This window comes from Montipora foliosa, chromosome 9 (assembly GCF_036669935.1).
Source record: "Montipora foliosa isolate CH-2021 chromosome 9, ASM3666993v2, whole genome shotgun sequence".
Classification (NCBI taxonomy): domain Eukaryota; kingdom Metazoa; phylum Cnidaria; class Anthozoa; order Scleractinia; family Acroporidae; genus Montipora; species Montipora foliosa.
In genome coordinates, this window is record NC_090877.1 from 8,800,723 (window position 1) to 8,819,218 (window position 18,496).

The 18,496-nt window shown below is 37.6% G+C and overlaps 2 protein-coding genes across 2 annotated transcripts in view; one reads left to right on the plus strand and one right to left on the minus strand.

The window, feature by feature from the left end:
- Positions 1–1,315: 1,315 nt before the first annotated feature.
- Positions 1,316–6,194, plus strand: LOC137969825 (rho GDP-dissociation inhibitor 1-like). The gene is made up of 5 exons (XM_068816196.1): positions 1,316–1,589; positions 1,684–1,770; positions 1,996–2,072; positions 3,347–3,410; positions 5,379–6,194. The coding sequence occupies exons 1-5, from the start codon at positions 1,418–1,420 to the stop codon at positions 5,573–5,575; spliced, it is 597 nt and encodes a 198-aa protein (XP_068672297.1). The 5' UTR covers positions 1,316–1,417; the 3' UTR covers positions 5,576–6,194.
- Positions 6,195–6,726: 532 nt separating this feature from the next.
- LOC137969822 (protein disulfide-isomerase 2-like) overlaps positions 6,727–18,496 on the minus strand; it is a 12,420-nt gene continuing 650 nt past the window's right edge. The window contains exons 3-8 of the mRNA XM_068816194.1: positions 16,438–16,709; positions 13,154–13,258; positions 11,996–12,325; positions 9,171–9,291; positions 8,875–9,053; positions 6,727–8,133 (exon numbers count right to left, since the gene is read on the minus strand). Coding sequence (XP_068672295.1) covers positions 7,927–8,133; positions 8,875–9,053; positions 9,171–9,291; positions 11,996–12,325; positions 13,154–13,258; positions 16,438–16,709 — 1,214 coding nt within the window. The 3' untranslated portion in view covers positions 6,727–7,926. The remainder of the gene's footprint in view (positions 8,134–8,874; positions 9,054–9,170; positions 9,292–11,995; positions 12,326–13,153; positions 13,259–16,437; positions 16,710–18,496) is intronic.

Here is an 18,496-nt window from a genome sequence, read left to right on the forward strand (position 1 = left end):
TTAACAGCGGCACATATGCCCTTGGGAACTCCATTCTTTCATTCACAGAGTTCTTATCGATGTTTGAGTGTAAAGACTCCAGAAAAATTCTGCGCTTGTAATTAGTTTCATTTATTTCAAGTATGCTAAACGACGGTTATTTTTCATTATTTATCTGCGTTGATGTCGCTGTCGGAATGGACTTTATTCGTATTCTCGGTATTGGACTGGAAGTAGCTTGCAATGGAGGCTAATACGGGGGAATATATTAAAAAGTATCCGCATTTGTATAGGCTCGATTACCAGCCGCTGTTTCGGGAAATAAGCCAGCGCTCACTCCCGAAATCTCGGCTGGACGCGTGAGGTGAGCCAGTGTTAATCTCCGCCAATCAGAAACTCGCCTGCACAAATCCGTCTGGCATAAATTATATGTTTTGGCTGCGAAGGTATTCTTTGACCCGGCCTGTTCGAGGTTTACAGTGATTTAAAATAGGAAACATCCAAGATTGCGACAACGAAAAGTGTTCGAGAAGCTGGAGAATGGGAATTGTGTCGTTTTCTACCGCCTGAGTTCGCAAACTTCACTGATTTTCCAGTTGGCGCCAAGGTCAAAATACGGTTTTCAAATCCATTGCTATTGCAATTTTCTCCTCATACTTCGCTAATGTACGAGCACGTAAAATTCCTCAAGATCAATTGAAAGTACTGCTGAGTTTATTGCTGGCAAAACGAGGGGACCGATGAGGTCGACTGAGAGCTAAAGCAGCCGAAGATTTCGTTGATGATTCGCCGGTTGAATTCAAACTCACATCGATCCACAAACTCAAGCTCGTATTATCTGTTTTCTTAAAATCAGTGTTTTTTGGGATGTCTAATGCTATTTCCCCGCAACTATTAACTTCGCATAAATTATATTTTGAATTTACGTCACAGACACAATCTATCGCTCACGCGTCCAGCCGTCTCTTCTCGGGGAGGATACCCGAACTCGAGTGAGCGGCGGAAATCGAGCCTACATTTGCAGAGATTCGGCAAGCCGGTGTACATCCCCCTGATGTACACAGGATAAGATTCGACCGCATTACCTTACATTGCAAGCTAGCTAGGTCCAGTCCAATACTGAGAATACGAATATGGTCTATAATAGACCAATTTCGATATATTAAAATTGTATGAGTTTATTCCCCAGAGCGTCGAGATTTCGAAAGTGGGCTATTGTCTTCACACATTTACCTCTGTTTCACGGAAGTGTAGTTGAATAGTAAGATACGTTTGATTGGTTATTCATATACTTAATATATCTTAGCTTATTATTGGTCCCTAGTTTTTCGCCTATCCTGACGTCACGGCGAAGCGGGGTGGTACTCTTCTCCGTGAAGGGAAGGCAGGAGTTACCGAGAGCAGGAAATTTGGCCGATTTTTAATTGTAGGGACGATTATGGCTGACCTAGGTGAACAAGTAGCTCCAATAGAGGATGACGAACCAGAGGAAACACCGGGTTACAAGGCGCCGGCTAAAAAAACCCTCGATGAAATTCAAAATTTGGACGCGGACGACGAGTCCCTTGTGAGATACAAGCAAGCGCTACTCAGCGGTGCATCTCAAGCGGGCAAGAATTTTACAACTTACCGAAGAAACTAGATTTAACTGTACCGTCAAGAATCTATCTGTATTCTTATGTAACAATACATTTTTTCGTCCAGGTGGTGACGACGGAGGCCCAAATGTTGTGGTTGAGAAAATGTCCGTAGTCATCGAAGGTCGCCAAGACATTGATTTAGATCTCACAGGTTTGTATAAGCATTTTGCTCTCTTTACCATCATATCTCTGGCTTTTAGATATTTTTTATTCTTTGCATTTTGGTACTCTTAAATTGAAAGATTAATTAATCTACACCGTGCAAAATAACTCTTGTGCGATGAAAAAGTTGCAATGTGGTGATGCGTGACCGATCGAATTTTGTGAAAGTTTCGTACGCCGATGTTCAAATAGTTTTCCTTTCTTGTCTCCCCAGGTGATTTGTCCAAATTGAAGGGTCAGGTTATCACGATCAAGGAAGGAGTATCGTATAAAATTAAAATAACATTTAAGGTAGGTTCCTTATTGTAAACCATGTGATAAGTTTCAGCCGATCGGGAGGGCAATATACCAAATTAACCGATTAAATTAAACATTGAGTAGACTTGAGCTTCATTTGCCAAACTAGAGAACAAATTACAGTTGCATCAACTTATTACAATTCTACATGTCAAAGCTAATTAAGAAAATAATTTTTTCATTTCTGATTGAAACTTACAAAAGATAATTTCAGTTTTGAAGCAAAGCATTGTGGCCTTTCATTAGATAGGGATATTTCTCGTCACATCACTCATTGTCATCGATATGGCAACCAGAAGCTGATTGGCTGTTGGCAAATTTCAATATCAAAAGAAATGTGAGGTCAATGTTTGTAAACAAGAAATATCGCTATAAGGTCAAAAACAATTTTTTCGTCAATTTCAATATAAACATGAAATTCTACAAAAACGATTTTATTATTGGTATTGAAAGGAGGATTACAATGGGTTAATAATCCATTGACTCCTGGGGGTTCCCCATTGTAAAATCGTCTGGCGTTAGAGAGAGTAAATACGAAGTCTGGCCGGTTAGGTGTCAAAGGGTTAAAACTCTGAAATTCTAAAATTCTAAGACAAAACCATATGAGACTATTAAAAGTTTTTCCTGACTGTCTTATCAAAAGATCTCTGCAGTTTTGCAGTTTAGTTGAAGGTCTTTCAGGGTGTCACTGCATTGGAAGGGGACTTTAGAATGTTTTATAAAATTGTGCACCTATTTCAAGATTTAAAAAGAGAGATGAATTCTAAGCCATGACATGACAAAATTATGGTGTATTGCTCTATTCTTTCTGTAGAGTTTCTCCTTGAGATTTCACGGGAACAGTTGACATTCAGATCCTGTTCCACTAATTGTTCAAAAAACAAAAGGATTAACAGTCAATATTTTGGAAGTGTTGGACTCTGCCTTGTGTCAAAATAATGATCTCACATTTGTGCCCTTTGTGTCCCTTGGGGCACCTGTGATGTACTCTCCCTTATCACTTGGGACTCTTGACTAATTATACTTTGTAGGTTTCAAATAAAATTTGAAGTTAGTGACTGTTTTGAATAGAGTAGCCAACTGCTGTCATTTTCAAAAGGAATTTTAATCTTAGGTTTGAAAGAATCTGTTTCAACTTAGGGAAAATTGTAGCCAACTTCCCAGTGAAGTAGCAGATTCTTTTGTGTCAGCTGTCTGTACTTAATTGATAGTCCTGATACTTGGTTAGTCTTGAAATCCTCTTAAATGTGAATGAATGCGTCTTGTAGGTAAAGCGGGAAATTGTGGCTGGATTGAAGTATCATCAAGTTATTTTGAGGAAAGGAATAAGAGGTGACAATAAAATTATTAATTTAATAATTTGATAGAGTTAAGTGTTTTTTCAGCCTTGTTTAGTTTGGTTTAGCATGGTTGTTGTGATTTTGCGATGTAGTTGATTGTGGGTGTAACGTGGAATGAGTGAAATAAATTAAGGAAAATACTTTTTTGCTAGTTAGCATCCGATTTGTAACAAGTTCCTGCATGATCCTATATTTGTTTGCTGCACTTACGATTCAGCAGTGACTGAACAAAAAAAAAACAAGAATTACAGCGAGTGTGTTGCACATCAGCCCTTTGTCCACAGTGTGGTCATCCTAGTTTCCATTAAATGTATTTTATTCAAGTATTCTGATTATTTTAAGCCAAATTCAGAAGCAGCATAATATAAAATGCAAATTTCTGATGAAGTGGTTGCTGTGTCTATGGTTGTCTTTGAGGAGAGAGTTCTGAACAATCAGGAATATTCTTGGGTTTAATAGTATTTTGTACCATGTTTTGTCATTACTCTTTGGGGCTATAAATAATCATTGGTCAAATATTATGGCATTTGAGAGTAATGGATGGGTGATAGGTGAGCTCAAATAAAACATGGCACTTATGTTAACTACTGCATGGTCCCAAAATAGGTAAACTCGCACAGTTTACAGTAAGAGGTTTGCCCAAACCAAGACCCAAATGCGAAAAGAAGGCAACAGACAACACAAGAAAAACTTACCCTTTTTGATGCAGAAACTGAAAAATGGATCTCTAAAATGTCTAAAAGCACATTTAAAGTAGCACCCCTCCTCCCCCTCATGGGCCTTCAGTTGTGGTAGGGATTGTACTCTCCAAGGCCATAAAAAGCTTGCTATTCCCCCCAATACATTACATTCTAGAAGCGTGACCAGTGCTTGAAATCTATTTAAAAAACCCAGCTGGGCAACCACGAATTTGGTTGCCCTGATAAATTCTTGGTTCTAGTGTGCGCTTTTGTTTTTTCGCAGGTCTTGGTTTAGGTTTTAGGTTTTGCCATTTACAAAATGGTGTCTTCAATCTCTATCACCTTCATGTTTGTGATATTGTCTTTTGCACTTTCTTACACCTGACAGTGGCTGTTTTTATACTAGACACATAATTTGTCTGGGACGAACTTGGGCAAACATTTTTTCTGCATCTGTTAAATTCGTCTAGTATAAAGAGCAGCACAGGACACATTATGCATCTGGATGAATTACGTACTTTGGTGCATTTTCGGAGACGTACTAAAGTGGATAGTTCGTCCAGAGGCATTGTGCATCATGTGCTGGACTTTATACTAGACGAATTTAACACACGCAGAAAAATGTTCATCCCAGCTGGATTATGCATCTTCTATAGTTTGTCCCATCCTTACACTAGATGGATAACATAGAGAGGCATAATTTGTCTGAATGGATTATGCATCTCTAGTATACAAATGGCCATCATTTTGTAAAAGCTTCAGATATTCAAAATGTGGGAAAATGCTCAGCTATAGCAAACAAATTATTATTGACTTCAGGGCCCGGTTGTGCGAAAGCTGATTAACTTAATCCAGCATTAGCGTAAAGTTTTGTTTCATGTTTTCAACCTTTTGGTGAAAGTTTCTTTTGTGTAATTGTGTTTTTCAAGATTGACTTCTTCTAATGTAAAGTTTTGCTGAATATCAGCACTGAGCAGCATTTGGGAGTAGAGAAATAAACTCCTTGGGTAATGTTAAATCTGGCTTTTGAACAACCCGGCCCAGACTACTACTGGTATCAGACACTGGCAATAGAGACCTGCCGTGTAAGTCAGGTGTGGCTTATTATTAATTCCTTTTCTTTTTGTGGGGGGGGGGGGGGGGGTGGGTTGTCCATTGTTTGGTCATTTGGTAAAACGTTCTGGTCACCTCGGATCACCCAACAAGTGCTAATTTCAAGCACCGTAAGACATCATTTCTTATATTTTTAAATTGAAATAATGATGGGTTTTGTGTTTCAGTTGACAAGTCTTCATTAATGGTAGGAAGTTATGGACCAAAGCCTGAATCTTTCGTTTACCTAACACCTTTTGAGGAAGCCCCCAAGGGAATGATTGCGCGTGGTACTTACACAGCAAAGAGCAAATTTATCGACGATGACAAAAATATCTACCTTGAATGGGAGTGGAAGTTTGATATAAAGAAAGACTGGGATTAGTGTTTTTTGCTAGATTTAATTTAAAATGTTATTTCTCTTTTGTGACTCAGTCTTGTGAAAAACTGATCTGTGACAAATCATTTTTGAAAAGTTAGTGTGTTTTGCTGAAGAATGCTTTCAAGATAAGCCTGAAAATCTTAAATTGAGGAAAGCAATAATTATTTCAGGAAAGTACAATTTATCCTACCACAAGAATTTATTACTTGGCTTGAAAAGGCAGAAGAAAATATACTAGTAGTGCCTTACTTTTTTCATGTTTTCTTGTTAAATTAAGGCAAAAAAATATTGGTTACTGTTTGCTTGCAACCTTATTAGTATGTACAGTGTTAAATTTTTATACATCTTGATCATCACTTGCAACACTAGTTTTCTTTTTTTTTTAATAGTCAAAAAGATGTGCCCATCAAACATGCAGCATAGTCACATTCTACATTATTTTTTGTTTATTTTGGATGCTTTTCATGCACTGCATAGGGTAGAAATGTTACAATGGATAATTCCCTAAAGATCTATAGTGGCCTAGTTTGCAATTTTCATAATTTGACTCAAAGGTAAAAGCCTGAATAACAATACTAAATTAACAAGTGTATTATTAAATGTAACTTAGGTGTTTTCCCTATGTTGTTTTGCCTGATTTTGTCTCAATGTGACAAAAGTTACAAGACTCAACAAACTTTAAGACCATTGGCTGTGGGCAGTGAAGGAGTTTAACTGCGTCCATAATCCAGAACACCTCCAGCTGCTGGAAACTTAAAATAACTCATCCGTGCTGCCTTCCTATTATATCCTTGGCTGAAATTCTGCCAATTCTTGAGTAACAATAGTTGTGTAAACTGAAGCCTCTAATCAAGGTGGAGTACTTTTGTTCCAGAAGGATTAATTTGAGGCTTTGGGTTTAAGTATTGTTGTTCGTCTACTGCTCCCATGTGTGCGAAGGGATTGCACTTGTCTCATACCCCCTGAAACCAAACGTCGCCCAGTACAGGCTTTGTTAGTTTTAGTAATTTCTTGCAAACAAAACATGTTACTCTAACATCTGCCCTTTGCGCTCAAACTAAGCCCATACTCTCCACACTTTGTTCACAATAGGTTATTCAGGTTATTACATTGTGCATGTCAAAAAAATTGTGATCAAGTATTTGCAACATGCATTCCTTGAACTGACATCCTTTTATTTGAAAACCTTTTCTTATCATTAAGCCTTCACACCAGAGTAATGTTATAAATAACAAAATTTATTATCAAACAACATTGTGGAATGTCACTGTTGGGGTGAAAACCATAGTTAGTAGAGGGGACTAGTACCAACTCGTGAAACTTCAAATACATGAAAACAAAAATGACTGGCAGAGTTTCAACTGCACTCAAGAAATGATTAAGAATCTATAAGTAGGTTCTCAAAGAGGACATTTGGGACTTCAACCCTTGAAGCTCTTCCCCTATCTGTAATTTCAAAAAATAGTGTTTTGACTACCTCACTATGGCTGAGCACACATCATCTAAACAGGCAAGACCGCTATTCACTGTACCATCCAAAAGAATGGTAGCCTGCAGGTGAAAATGTATCTTGCCTCGTGATATGTTGCTGGGTTAAAAAGTACTTGACTTTCTGTTTCTTACTCAGACTGTTTTTAATAAGCGACACAAGAACAATCAAAGGAGCAAAAGGGAAGAATAATAATTCTTGTGTTTAACATGAATAGAAAAAATGCAGAGTGTACACCTACAAAAAACTGCCTTAATAGCGTCATTACTAATGTTGATGATGGTGGTCAATTAACCTTTTCAACCCCAGAAAAGAGTAAACTAATCAACAATAAATTATTTTACTTTATCAATGTTTTCAACAAGCAAAGGACTAGATTGCAAAGGAATGTCACACCAGTACCGTAAGAAAAGTTGAATTATTCATCATGGTTTAGCACAACTATAATGAAGTACTCTCATAACCAGTCAACACCTGACAGAGCCTAGAACCATGAATCAAAATGAAATGATCTACAACTTAAGTGACCACAATACGAGACAAATAAGAAAACTTCATTAACACTACTAATAGGAGAGAGAGAAATTCTCAGATGCACTTTCCCTTGATTTCTTTCGTTTTTTTTACTAATGCTTTACTTGTTCCAACACTGGAAGAGATCATACAATTTCACATGCCAATGGGGTGTAGAGGGGTTAAAGGGGCCTTGGTGATTTTTGCTTGTTCTTGTGTCACTTGTGAAAGCCAAATTGATATTGTAGTATATCCTAGGGGCAGTGAAGAAATACTGTAGATGGAGCACTTGGCAAATAGAAATGTGTCAATCAAATAACTCTGAAAAATTCTCAGCAAGCTGCTAGAGAATTTACAGCTCGTCCTTGGTGGTTTCAGCTTCTTCAGTTTCGCTTTCTGTGCCCTCACTCTCACCCTCACCCTCAGTGGGCTCGTATTCATCCTCAACATCAGGAGGAGGCTCTTCGCCTTCAGTGGGCTCTTCATTGGATTCTTTTCCCTCAGATTCAATAAACTTGACTAAAGTATCCAATGTACGGCCACCTTTGTAATCAACAATCTGTTAAATGAAAAAGGATACTTATTTAAGTTATGCTAACCCAAGACACATTCGAGGGTTTGCCTAACTGTCAAGAATTCTCCCAACTTCCCTAAGTGTTTAGATGAGGCCATGGAAACACGGAAAAAAGTCCTCTAATGCTTTTATAAAATATTTCTCAAAGATATTTCGACAAATGAAGGAAAATTCTTGATTGAAACATTTTTTTGTTACACGCTCATATTTCCTACCAGCCAATCAAAATTTCTGATGTCACAGCCGTGTTTCCATACTCTCATCTAAACACAGCTATTAACCAACGAGTGTGTGTGTACTATCCTAATTATTTTATAATAATTAATAGGCAAACAAATTGATTTATGATTATAGAGTGTCACTGCACATGGAAAGTTTGTTTTGTCTGAGATGAATATAAGAGTTCTTGGAACCACAGCCAAAACCTTGTTGCTCTACAAAGTTGCTAAATGCATCATAACTTCATATGAACATTGCTGTTTCTACATTCTTGTCTTCCAGGCCATTTATTGTTTTACTTGAAACTTGAAATAAGGTGATGACTTTTGGGTCACTTGTGTTTTTCCCTTTCTAATGAAAAAAATTTACTTTCCATTTGTTTGTAGGTGAGTGTCAAGTTACTGCACACTATTAATTTTGAAAAGCCCATTTTGCTTATTGATAGCCATGCCTCAATCAAAACAGTAGGAGTGGCAAACAAACACTTAAACTTTTCTTTTTGTATACCTCATCGCTATCTTTTGGAAAGTACTTGAGGGTTGGGAAGCTTTGAATCTTGACACTTTCTACTTCATTGGCAGTAGAATCCATCTTGGCTATAACAACGTCTTCCCGGTCCTTGAATTTCTCTCCAAGTTCATCCCAGATTGGCGCAAGCTTCTTGCAATGTCCACACCATGGGGCATCTAAGGCGAAACAAAATTTGGCAGGCAACTATTACAAACGTTCTCATTATTGGTTTATACAATAAACATAAATTTACAATAGAAACAATGGATATACAAACAAACACTCCAACTTACAGAATTCAACAAAAACTGCTTTTGTTTTATCCTTTGCAACTTCATCAAAGTTCTTTCCAACCAGCACCTTCACAGGCTTAGAATCCCAGTCCTCAGGTATTTCCTGGCTCAGTAAGTGAGGCTAAGGGTTGAAGATGAAAGAAAACATTTTGTAACTCAATACACATGTAGATTTCATGAAGTAATAACAATAATATGGCTCTCAAGTTCAAATTCCAATGAAAGGTTTCATTCTTCACTGCCAACAATCACAGTAGCAGAACAGGTTAATGGGTCAAATTCAGAATTGCTGATTTTGGATCCACTTTGTCGCTTCCTGTTTCTAATAATACTAATAATAATCATTGTACCTTAATTGTCCCAGAAAATATGATTGCTGGCCGAGAAAAATTAAAAATTTGGTGTCAAGGACTTGAATTTTGGAGTCCATGCGTAATGAATGCAATCAAGGACACTTAGAAGTTATGGCTCATATTTCACACGTGCCCTTCAAACTTGCCACACACATCTTTGCTTGATATAGACTTAAATTACATTTCATTACTACATAATAATAATAATATTATTATCCCTTTCAGGCCCGATAGTGCCAAATGGCACTTATAGATTTTACTCTGTCTAACGCCAGACGATTTTACTCGTCAATGGGGAACCCCTCGGGCCTGAAAGGGTTAAGCTAACAGCATCCAAAAACTATGTCCCAGTTTAACCCTTTCAGGCCCGATAGTGCCAAATGGCACTTATAGATTTTACTCTGTCTAACGCCAGACGATTTTACTCGTCAATGGGGAACCCCTCGGGCCTGAAAGGGTTATTATTATTATTATTATTATTATTATTATTATTATTATTATTATTATTATTCTTGTTGTAAAATGTCATTCAATTGACTCAATGTTGTACCCAATCAAATCCCCCAGGGTTAAGATTCTTTGTGTATTCTATATGCATTATAAGTTAGCATTGATATTTCAATGATGCAGAAATGCCTGGAACAAAACGTTTTACTCCCAAAGGGTCTGAATTGGGTACAACACAGAGATAGATGATTTGGTCTTTTGAAATTATTGTAAATCGAATATATAAATCCAAAGATCCCAACAATTACCTTTCATAAAAACTGTATCAACAACCAAGTTACAGTCGCTATCCAATGGATGACTGAATTGCTTTTGCTAGTGTTTATCTGCTGGATAGTGATTTATCTGGTGGATAGCATTATCCACTTTTTCAACAACCAAGGCCTGGATTGTTACCAAAGAGGCAAATTATACTAGCTAAAATATGATTTTGTGCAGTTTCTTATGGATTTATCAGGGAATCAGGAGACAATTTCTAATTCTTGATTCTAATCGAAGTCTCTTGAGACACCTCATTGACAAAAAGTAGAGCATTGGGATATATATTCTACTGCGACTCTTAAGACTTTAATTTTAATAATTCAATAGAAAATTCAGAACTACCCCTAAAAATAATGAAATAAGAGCAAAAGGTAGATTTGAACGTGCACTTCGCACTTCCATTTCAAGCACATTCATACACCAATTGGGCACCTGAATGAAAACAGAGATTTAAAGACTCTGTCTACCGAGATGCTTCACACGCCTTTGTTTATGTTTTCATTCAGTGTGAAGTAAGGAGTGGGAAAGAAATAAGCGACAAAAAGCTACAAAGGAATACTAGAAAAGCTGGCCAGTCGAATGAAAAATATACCGGTATTTGCAATGAATAAAGCGCCGCTATTTCAGATTGATTTTGTCACCTCACACAGCTCGCGTCGCAATAAATTTGTGCAAAACAAATTTCAATAAAGCACATTCAATACTCATCACCATTGTTGGTATAAGTACTTGTTTGTCTTGTCTTTGACAATAACAAAAACATATATGCTATTCATTGAATATACTCTTCCTGGGCAAATTTGTTCACTAAGGCCCTGCTGCAAACGTTGCCGTTAACAGTCACAACAACGCAACAAATTGGGTACCATTCAATTCGGGAATATTTTCAGGAATGCTTTTAACTGTCAACCAAACAAAAGAATCTCATCCAAAGGTTATATGAAACAATAATTAGAAGTCCAAACAAGTTTTGAAATAAAATAAGTAAATATCCAACTATTAATTTATAAAGAGACTACTAATGTCACTCGGCTTACCACGAAAGCACATCAGCAAACTCAGTTTTATTTAAAAGTTTGTGGTATCTCAATGAATCGATTTGGGCTCTCAGTGATCTCGAACTCAAATTTCTGTAAATATACTGCCTTTAGCGGCTCAGCTCATGGCACTTTCTTGAATTGATTGTCGGTCCAACTGCTCAGTCCTCCAACTCACTTTGAAACGCTTGCGAATTGCACTTAATGACAAAATATCTCGTTCCCAATAAACTATGATAATGTAGCTGTAATAAGAAGCACTTAATAAGAACAAATCCCGATGGATGTCTATGATAACAAATGATTTAAAGAAGGAAAAAATGCACCAACAGAGAAATGGAGGTTTCATATCATATGAAACCTCCGTGTCTGCGTGCGGTGCATCTCAGTAGAAAGAGAGTCTCAACAGCCTACTGATCGAGTGATCCAATGAGCACCTGAAGCCCCTCTCTACACCGGTACCTCATTGAGACTTATCATCAACTAGGGAAAAATAGGTTTGTCTTTTTGGAAAAAGTATAAAAATCACTTTATGCAAGTCTCAAGGTCACTTGATAGAGCAGAAGTGTTCTACTAATCGCATAGAATGCAAACCAACTTAACACAGATCACATCAACTCAGATGTTGGTTTATGATGAGAGAGGGACACAAAGATCTGACACATACCTTAAGACCTCCATCTAACACTTCCTGTACAAAAGTCTTCACATTGTCAGCTGTCAGTTCAGTGGTTTGGGGTTTGTATTTTGTCATGTCATCATCTGCCAAGTTGATCAGTCGAACAGTTGGGATCTCTTTAGCATCAATGCCAAAGAATTCGGAAATGCGGCTGTTGTCCTCTATTTCTGTGTCAACAAGAACAAAGAGAACCTTCCCTTTGAAGTCTTTGGCCACAGAAGAAAAGCTCTCATGGATACCCTGGAAGGAGTCTGCCTTCTTGCTTGCAAAGAGCAGGACGTGCTTCTTTACGTCTCCACCAAAAATCTTGGGAGCATTCTAAAATGGGAATGGAAGACATAACTTAGCAATTAAAAAGTTCTCTTTTTTGCATACCTGCTAAATCTAAGCCTTAACCATGCTATCACTTCAGTGATTCAAAGATGCAACTTGCCATTGACCAGATAGTTCTTAAAAAGGCAAAGCACACTAGCCATGTACTGTTGACTTTGTTACATTCCATATAAAACCTTTACAGATGCTTTTGTTGTTTCCATCAAGATGACACCACACCTTAGTGTGCCTGAACAATACTGCTACAATATCTTGCAAACTCAGCTACGTTCGATTGACCATATTCCGGAATAAGAATATGTGGAGTGATAATTAAAAATGGCATATCTGGCGTTTTGAAGCAACAAAGACAATAAATTATGTCTAAAATCGCATTTTCGCAGGTGTTTGGCAATTTTAATGTTAATCTCTGTAAACTTCTATTCCACGTATTCCTGTAACAGTCAATCGAATGCACCCTAGGTTCTGAAGCTCAGACAACTCCAGAATCAAGTGTGAAAAGTTACTGCAAGTCACTCGAAAATTATCTACTTTCACACTTTGAAGGTCTCAAAAATTGTGTCAATAATTTCTTGAAAGGCCTCGAAGACAGTGCATCAAGCTAACTAAAAAACCAGAGCACCTAAAGAAAAGTAGAGAACAAAGAAACACAACCCACATGTGAAGTCACTGGGAGTGAATCAACCCAAGGACACATTAGTTAACAGCAAGTGCTCTGACTTGTTGCTGCACTAATCCTACACTGGTATCCCCTGCATTTATTTTCACTGGTTTTGGACAGGAGAAGAATTAGATACATACAGATGTCCTTACCTCATCATTAAATTCTGTGACCAGTGGAAGTTGATTAGCCTTGATGAACTGGATGATACTTTCTGCAAGATGTTCTCCATCATAAACAACACGTCCCTCGTCGAACTAAAGTCCCAAAACAGAGTACAGCTATGAATACTAATTCGCCCAAAGAAAACACCGCATTAAAGTGCCTATAACCCCCCAAATTTTTTTCGCCTAATTAAATCTTTGTACTTAATTGGGAAAAATGTTGCAAACATACTTAATTTTCGGTTAAAACTGTGATTTTTTTATGTTTTTTAAACGTTAGCATTGTTGAGAGCGCGACCGAACATATGGGAGAATGGGACTAGTGATGTCATTTCAGGCTCCAGCGACTCTGAGTGGGATAAAGCATACTATGAAAACCACCTATCTGTGAAATGGGCCCGAATTACCGAGTCACAGCCCCGCCCACTTTCATTAAGCTTTTTGATAAAATTCCTTTCCCATAGGCTTCACCCTTTGACGTCCAAACTGGCCGAAACCGGCCAGACTTACTCGTCAATGAGGAACCACTGGGAGTCAATGGGTTAAGGCGTACTATAACGACCGCAACAATGGAAAAACACATTTTCAAAATTTATCTCTGTTTTCTTTGGCTATCAGAAACACTTTCTTCGAAGAAACCTGTTCTCCGAGAGCTTTTCCATGATTATAGCGCCTTCCATATGCTCTCAGTTCTGGCAATACCTCCTAAGAATTTGAACTATTTACAAGTGAAAGTGGACACGTAAATTCCCACCCATTCCACAGATCAGTGGTTTTCGAAGTATTTAGGATTACTTTTTCGTCTAAATAACTTTTAGTTGATCGACTCAACAAAGGTTCAAATATTCAAATGTACTCATTATGTCGTCCAGTGATGGTAGCTATCACTCTAGCTCGGATTCGGAGGCCACAGAAACAGAGGTCAAGTACAACTTAGAGGTTGACAGTTCATCCCACCTTAGCCAACACGAAACCTCAGTGATGAACCAGGAGATGCCTATGCAAATGAGCTTATGGCGAACGAGGAAAACGGAAATACCAATTTTATCTTTCCATTGTCTTCTTTGATAATATTATTGATAACATTATTGACGTTTGTCAATCCAGGGAACATCATAATCGTTGTCTCGGAAATGTTTTGAGCACACTGCCTGGTACTTCGTGGGCTCCCAATGAGCACGCTTGGATTTTACAAAGTTGACCCACTTCTTCGTTTTCGTTTCTGCCGTTAATCAGCCCCTTCAAAAGGTATAGGATGGAGCGATATAACTTAGTCTGTCTTAAAGTGGTACTATGATCAAATTTTTACCCCTTGATTTTTTGAGTGTATCACATAGAATTCCATGAAAGAACAAAAATGCCATTTACCATTTGCAAATACCTGCATTAGTTCCGGAGATATTTAAGTTTGAAAAATGGGTAAAATATGCAAATGAGATGACTGATGATATCACACACTCAACCCAATATTATATTGATTATATAAATAGAGCTACCTTGGCCAATTTGCACAGACCATTGAAACTTGGTAGTCTAATAGTTCTACAGAAAACACACCTATGACTAGAAAAAATTCTGTTCCCATATCAACTCACTCTTTTCTAGTCCCCACCCACTTGATTTCAATATGTTAGTGATTTTCAGCTTGAAAAATGTTAAACAAGGCCACAAACTCGAGCTAACATATTTATATGCTTGCTGGATCATGCGTATGAAGTGCTGTTAGCAAATATCAAAAAGGAATGCCAAAGGTGGCCAGAAAAGCTTTTAATATGGGGGAGGTCTGGAACCCAGTATGATGCCATGGTAACAGAACTGTTAAGCTCATATTGTGGAGAACATTTAGTAGAATCTTACTGCAAAAAATCAAAAATTTCTGATACAATTTTCATCATATTTGAACAAAATTTGGTTGTGTGTGATGTCATCACTTGGCTAATTTGCATATTTTAAAAACTCGAATATCTCTGGAGCGAAAAGAGATATTTGAAAAAAGTAAACAGCCTTTTTCTTCTCACACAGACTACTTGTTTATGTTTCAAAATGGCTTAGATAGGAAAGATGTGATTTTTGTCAGAGTACCCCTTTAATTAAGGACGGTGCCTACTAATTCAAAGGTATTTTGCCCCGGTTTATGCTTATGCGGGAAATGTAGATCTTAACAAGTGTTACTGAAACTGAAAAAGAAAATTGGGGGTAACCACTCATTTTTCAAAGAGAATTCATGAACAATATTTGTAAAAAGCTTTAAAATACAAAGCCATGTATGGCAATCTTTCTCAAATTAAAGCTTAATTATCTCTGACAAATGCATGGTTACCCCCTATTTTCTTTTTGGATACCAATAGTACTTACTAAGATCTACTTTTTCTCTGCATAATTGAAACCTGGGTGAAGGAAGACAATGTGGACCAAAGTGTCTTCTCTAAGAAAATGACTCAGTGACAAAGACAGGCCTCAAACCAGCAAACCTGGAAGAGATACTGTGGCTCAATTAACCCATTCACCCCTGAGAGTGACACTTGATAGATTTTAATGTGGTAAACAACAAAGAGATGCTGGTTTTTGCATTGTTTAGGTCCTCAATGGAGCTGTTTGCTTCACGGTCAGCTGTGCACAAGCTCACGTAGGTCACACAGTCTCAGTGCGACGGGTGCCCGGATGTCTGTGTGGGGGCTCATGGCCCAGGGTTGCAGGGCCTGCTAGCCATGGGAGCATTTTACTGTCTAGGGGCTGGCTGAACACAGTGGAGGCCCCTTGATATCCTGGGCACCCACCTTCCATTCAGCTCGATGCAGTTGTTAACTCTGTCTAATGCCAGACATTTTTTTTATTTCATCAATGATGGGGGGGAGGGGGGGGGAGGGGTGTCCTAAGGCGTTCGGTGTCAATGGGTTAATAATAAAGACAACAAATATGATGAACAAGTAAAGAAAACGTAAGTAAATTTTAACTGAAAATTTAAGTCACTATATGCAGCAAAAACACAAAGTCAAAAGTGAAAAAATACCCAGTACGAAAGAATGATAATTAAAAAGGAGGGGATTTATCAGGGTCTTGAAATTATGAAGCTGTAAACAAAGTATCAAAAATGATCAATTTGTTAACAACTTTCTGAATGCCTTAATTTTGCCCATAAAAAGTGCTACAAGTGCTGTGCTACCAAAAAACTGACACCATCTAAGCAAAATAACATGCAGAGGAACGCAACATGTCTAGAACAAGCATATTCTCGCAAAAAAAAAAAACCACACCTACTTAAAACACTGTACCTTTTTATAGAGCACGACATTGTCTCCATCAACACTGTTCTCTTTTGCTAATGCCTCATCATGGACAATTCCAAACTCAACAGCATCAGTCTCGCCAGCAGCTTCAGTAAAAGCTTTGGCCCCTTCAGAATCTTTATCTTTGTAGAAACCAACAACTACAACATCACTCTTTTCTGTAAATGCCTTGATTTCCTCAGCAGTTAACAACACTTTAGCTGGTGGGCCAGTCTTCTTTTCCAACCAGGTGATAATTTCTGAAGCAGTACGACCACCTATAGAGAATTAAAATTTATTGTTACCATCCTTGGAAACATGAATAAGTAGACCTGTTTATTGAGATAAGCCAGCTCTTCTGAGCACTGCCCTCAAACATTCCTCCAGCAATTAGACCACCTACAAAATTAATATTGACGACATTGTGCCATGACTGTGTGAACTATGAATGGATAGACCAGTTCATGAAGGTAATACAGTCGAACCTCGATTATCCAGACTCATTGGGACTAGACGAAATAGTCCGGATAATCGAGAATATGAATATTAATGAGGAACAAAAACTGACTACATTAAGATATCGTTTGGAAAACAATATGGTCTACATCTTCACTGTCCGTTGTGAATACCTGTACACGTGTCAGCAAATGTCATGATCTTTTCCTTGCTCTTGCAGATATCAGATATCTGCTGTTTACTAACGCCATATTCAGCTGACAAATTGGTTCCTTTTTCTTTTTTCTCTAATCGCAAAATTATATGTATAGCCTGTTTATCTTTAAAATTATCGAAAGAACAGATTGCTTACACTTCAAGGACACGATTTTCGTGACATAGTGTAGCTTGTTTGCTGAACGAGCCAATAGAGCGTGAAATTTCTCTTAGCAACAAAGCAACTCTAAGCCAATCAGAACTCATTCTAAAGTTCTTCATTAGTTATGACGTGTGTGAGTGATGCTTTATTTTGCTTTTTGAAAGCGATAAACTCGCCTTTACTTCACTTTTCAACGCTATAGTTTTAAAAAGAATATGGCTACGGATCTTGATCCTGACTAATAAATATTCATGACAAAATTGGGACCAGAGAAAAAGTCCAGATAATCGAGAAATCCGGATAATCGAGGTCCGACTGTACACCTCTGCTAAGTCTTGCTATAATAGACTTGCAGTTGGACCACCTACTTATATATGTGTAGTACTGATATTATGGGAAATATGAATGAATAGACCAGCTTATGCACATAACACACATTTGCTCAATACTGCTATAAAAAGATAGAAAATATAAATATGTCACGTTATGTATTTTGGTGACAGAACTCACAACAATTCGCATCAATTTGAGAGAGACCTAGGCCATATTTTGTGCCCAAGTGAATTTCCCAACACATTTACTGCAATAAGGGCATTTTTTTTGTTTTGGAAAAAAAACGGCATTAACGACCACAGTAGTGAAAAAAAGGCAAAAAATCTGGTGTGGATGATACAAAAACGCTGAGAAATTCGCATTTATAAGGTCATTAAATGAAAACAGCTTGAAGTGAACTCTCCAAGACTGAAGTTAAGGATGACTCATCGTTCACTCCGTAGGACACGTGGTCTTACATTATCACAATTATCGTGTCGTTGTTAACAAGTACTTTCGCATTAACTTTGTCTACTAAGTGAATATTTCAACCTTATTGAAAAATGAACACGCGCGGGAGAACAAACTCCTATAAAGTAAACAAGGGGACGAACCCTTCATCGAGTAGTCATTTAGAAATAGCTTCCTAGACAAATGAGCCCACTTACATATCTGAATTTCAACTCTGTTGCTGTTTGCAGCCAAAATAGCAGACGATCACTGAGCAGTGAGATAAACACGTATTTGATCAGCTGATATAGAAGCCTTTTGTATCGCAGAGAACAAAAGAACACAGAATGGAATAGACCATTCCAAAAAGTTAAACACAATTTTACAAGTTAATGGTTCCTCCACCAGAAACACCGATCGAAAAGATCCAAATGCCTTTAAAGGTTCTAGTTTTGTGATCATTTGAGAAATAAAAACAGAACAAAACGA

Bases quoted from the DNA above. Each gene is read 5' to 3' on its own strand.
- LOC137969825 (XM_068816196.1), top strand. From the start codon at position 1,418: ATGGCTGACCTAGGTGAACAAGTAGCTCCAATAGAGGATGACGAACCA. The intron at 1,590-1,683 runs GCAAGAATTTTA...TTTTTCGTCCAG, and splicing joins CAGCGGTGCATCTCAAGCGG to GTGGTGACGACGGAGGCCCA. The intron at 2,073-3,346 runs GTAGGTTCCTTA...TGCGTCTTGTAG, and splicing joins AAATTAAAATAACATTTAAG to GTAAAGCGGGAAATTGTGGC.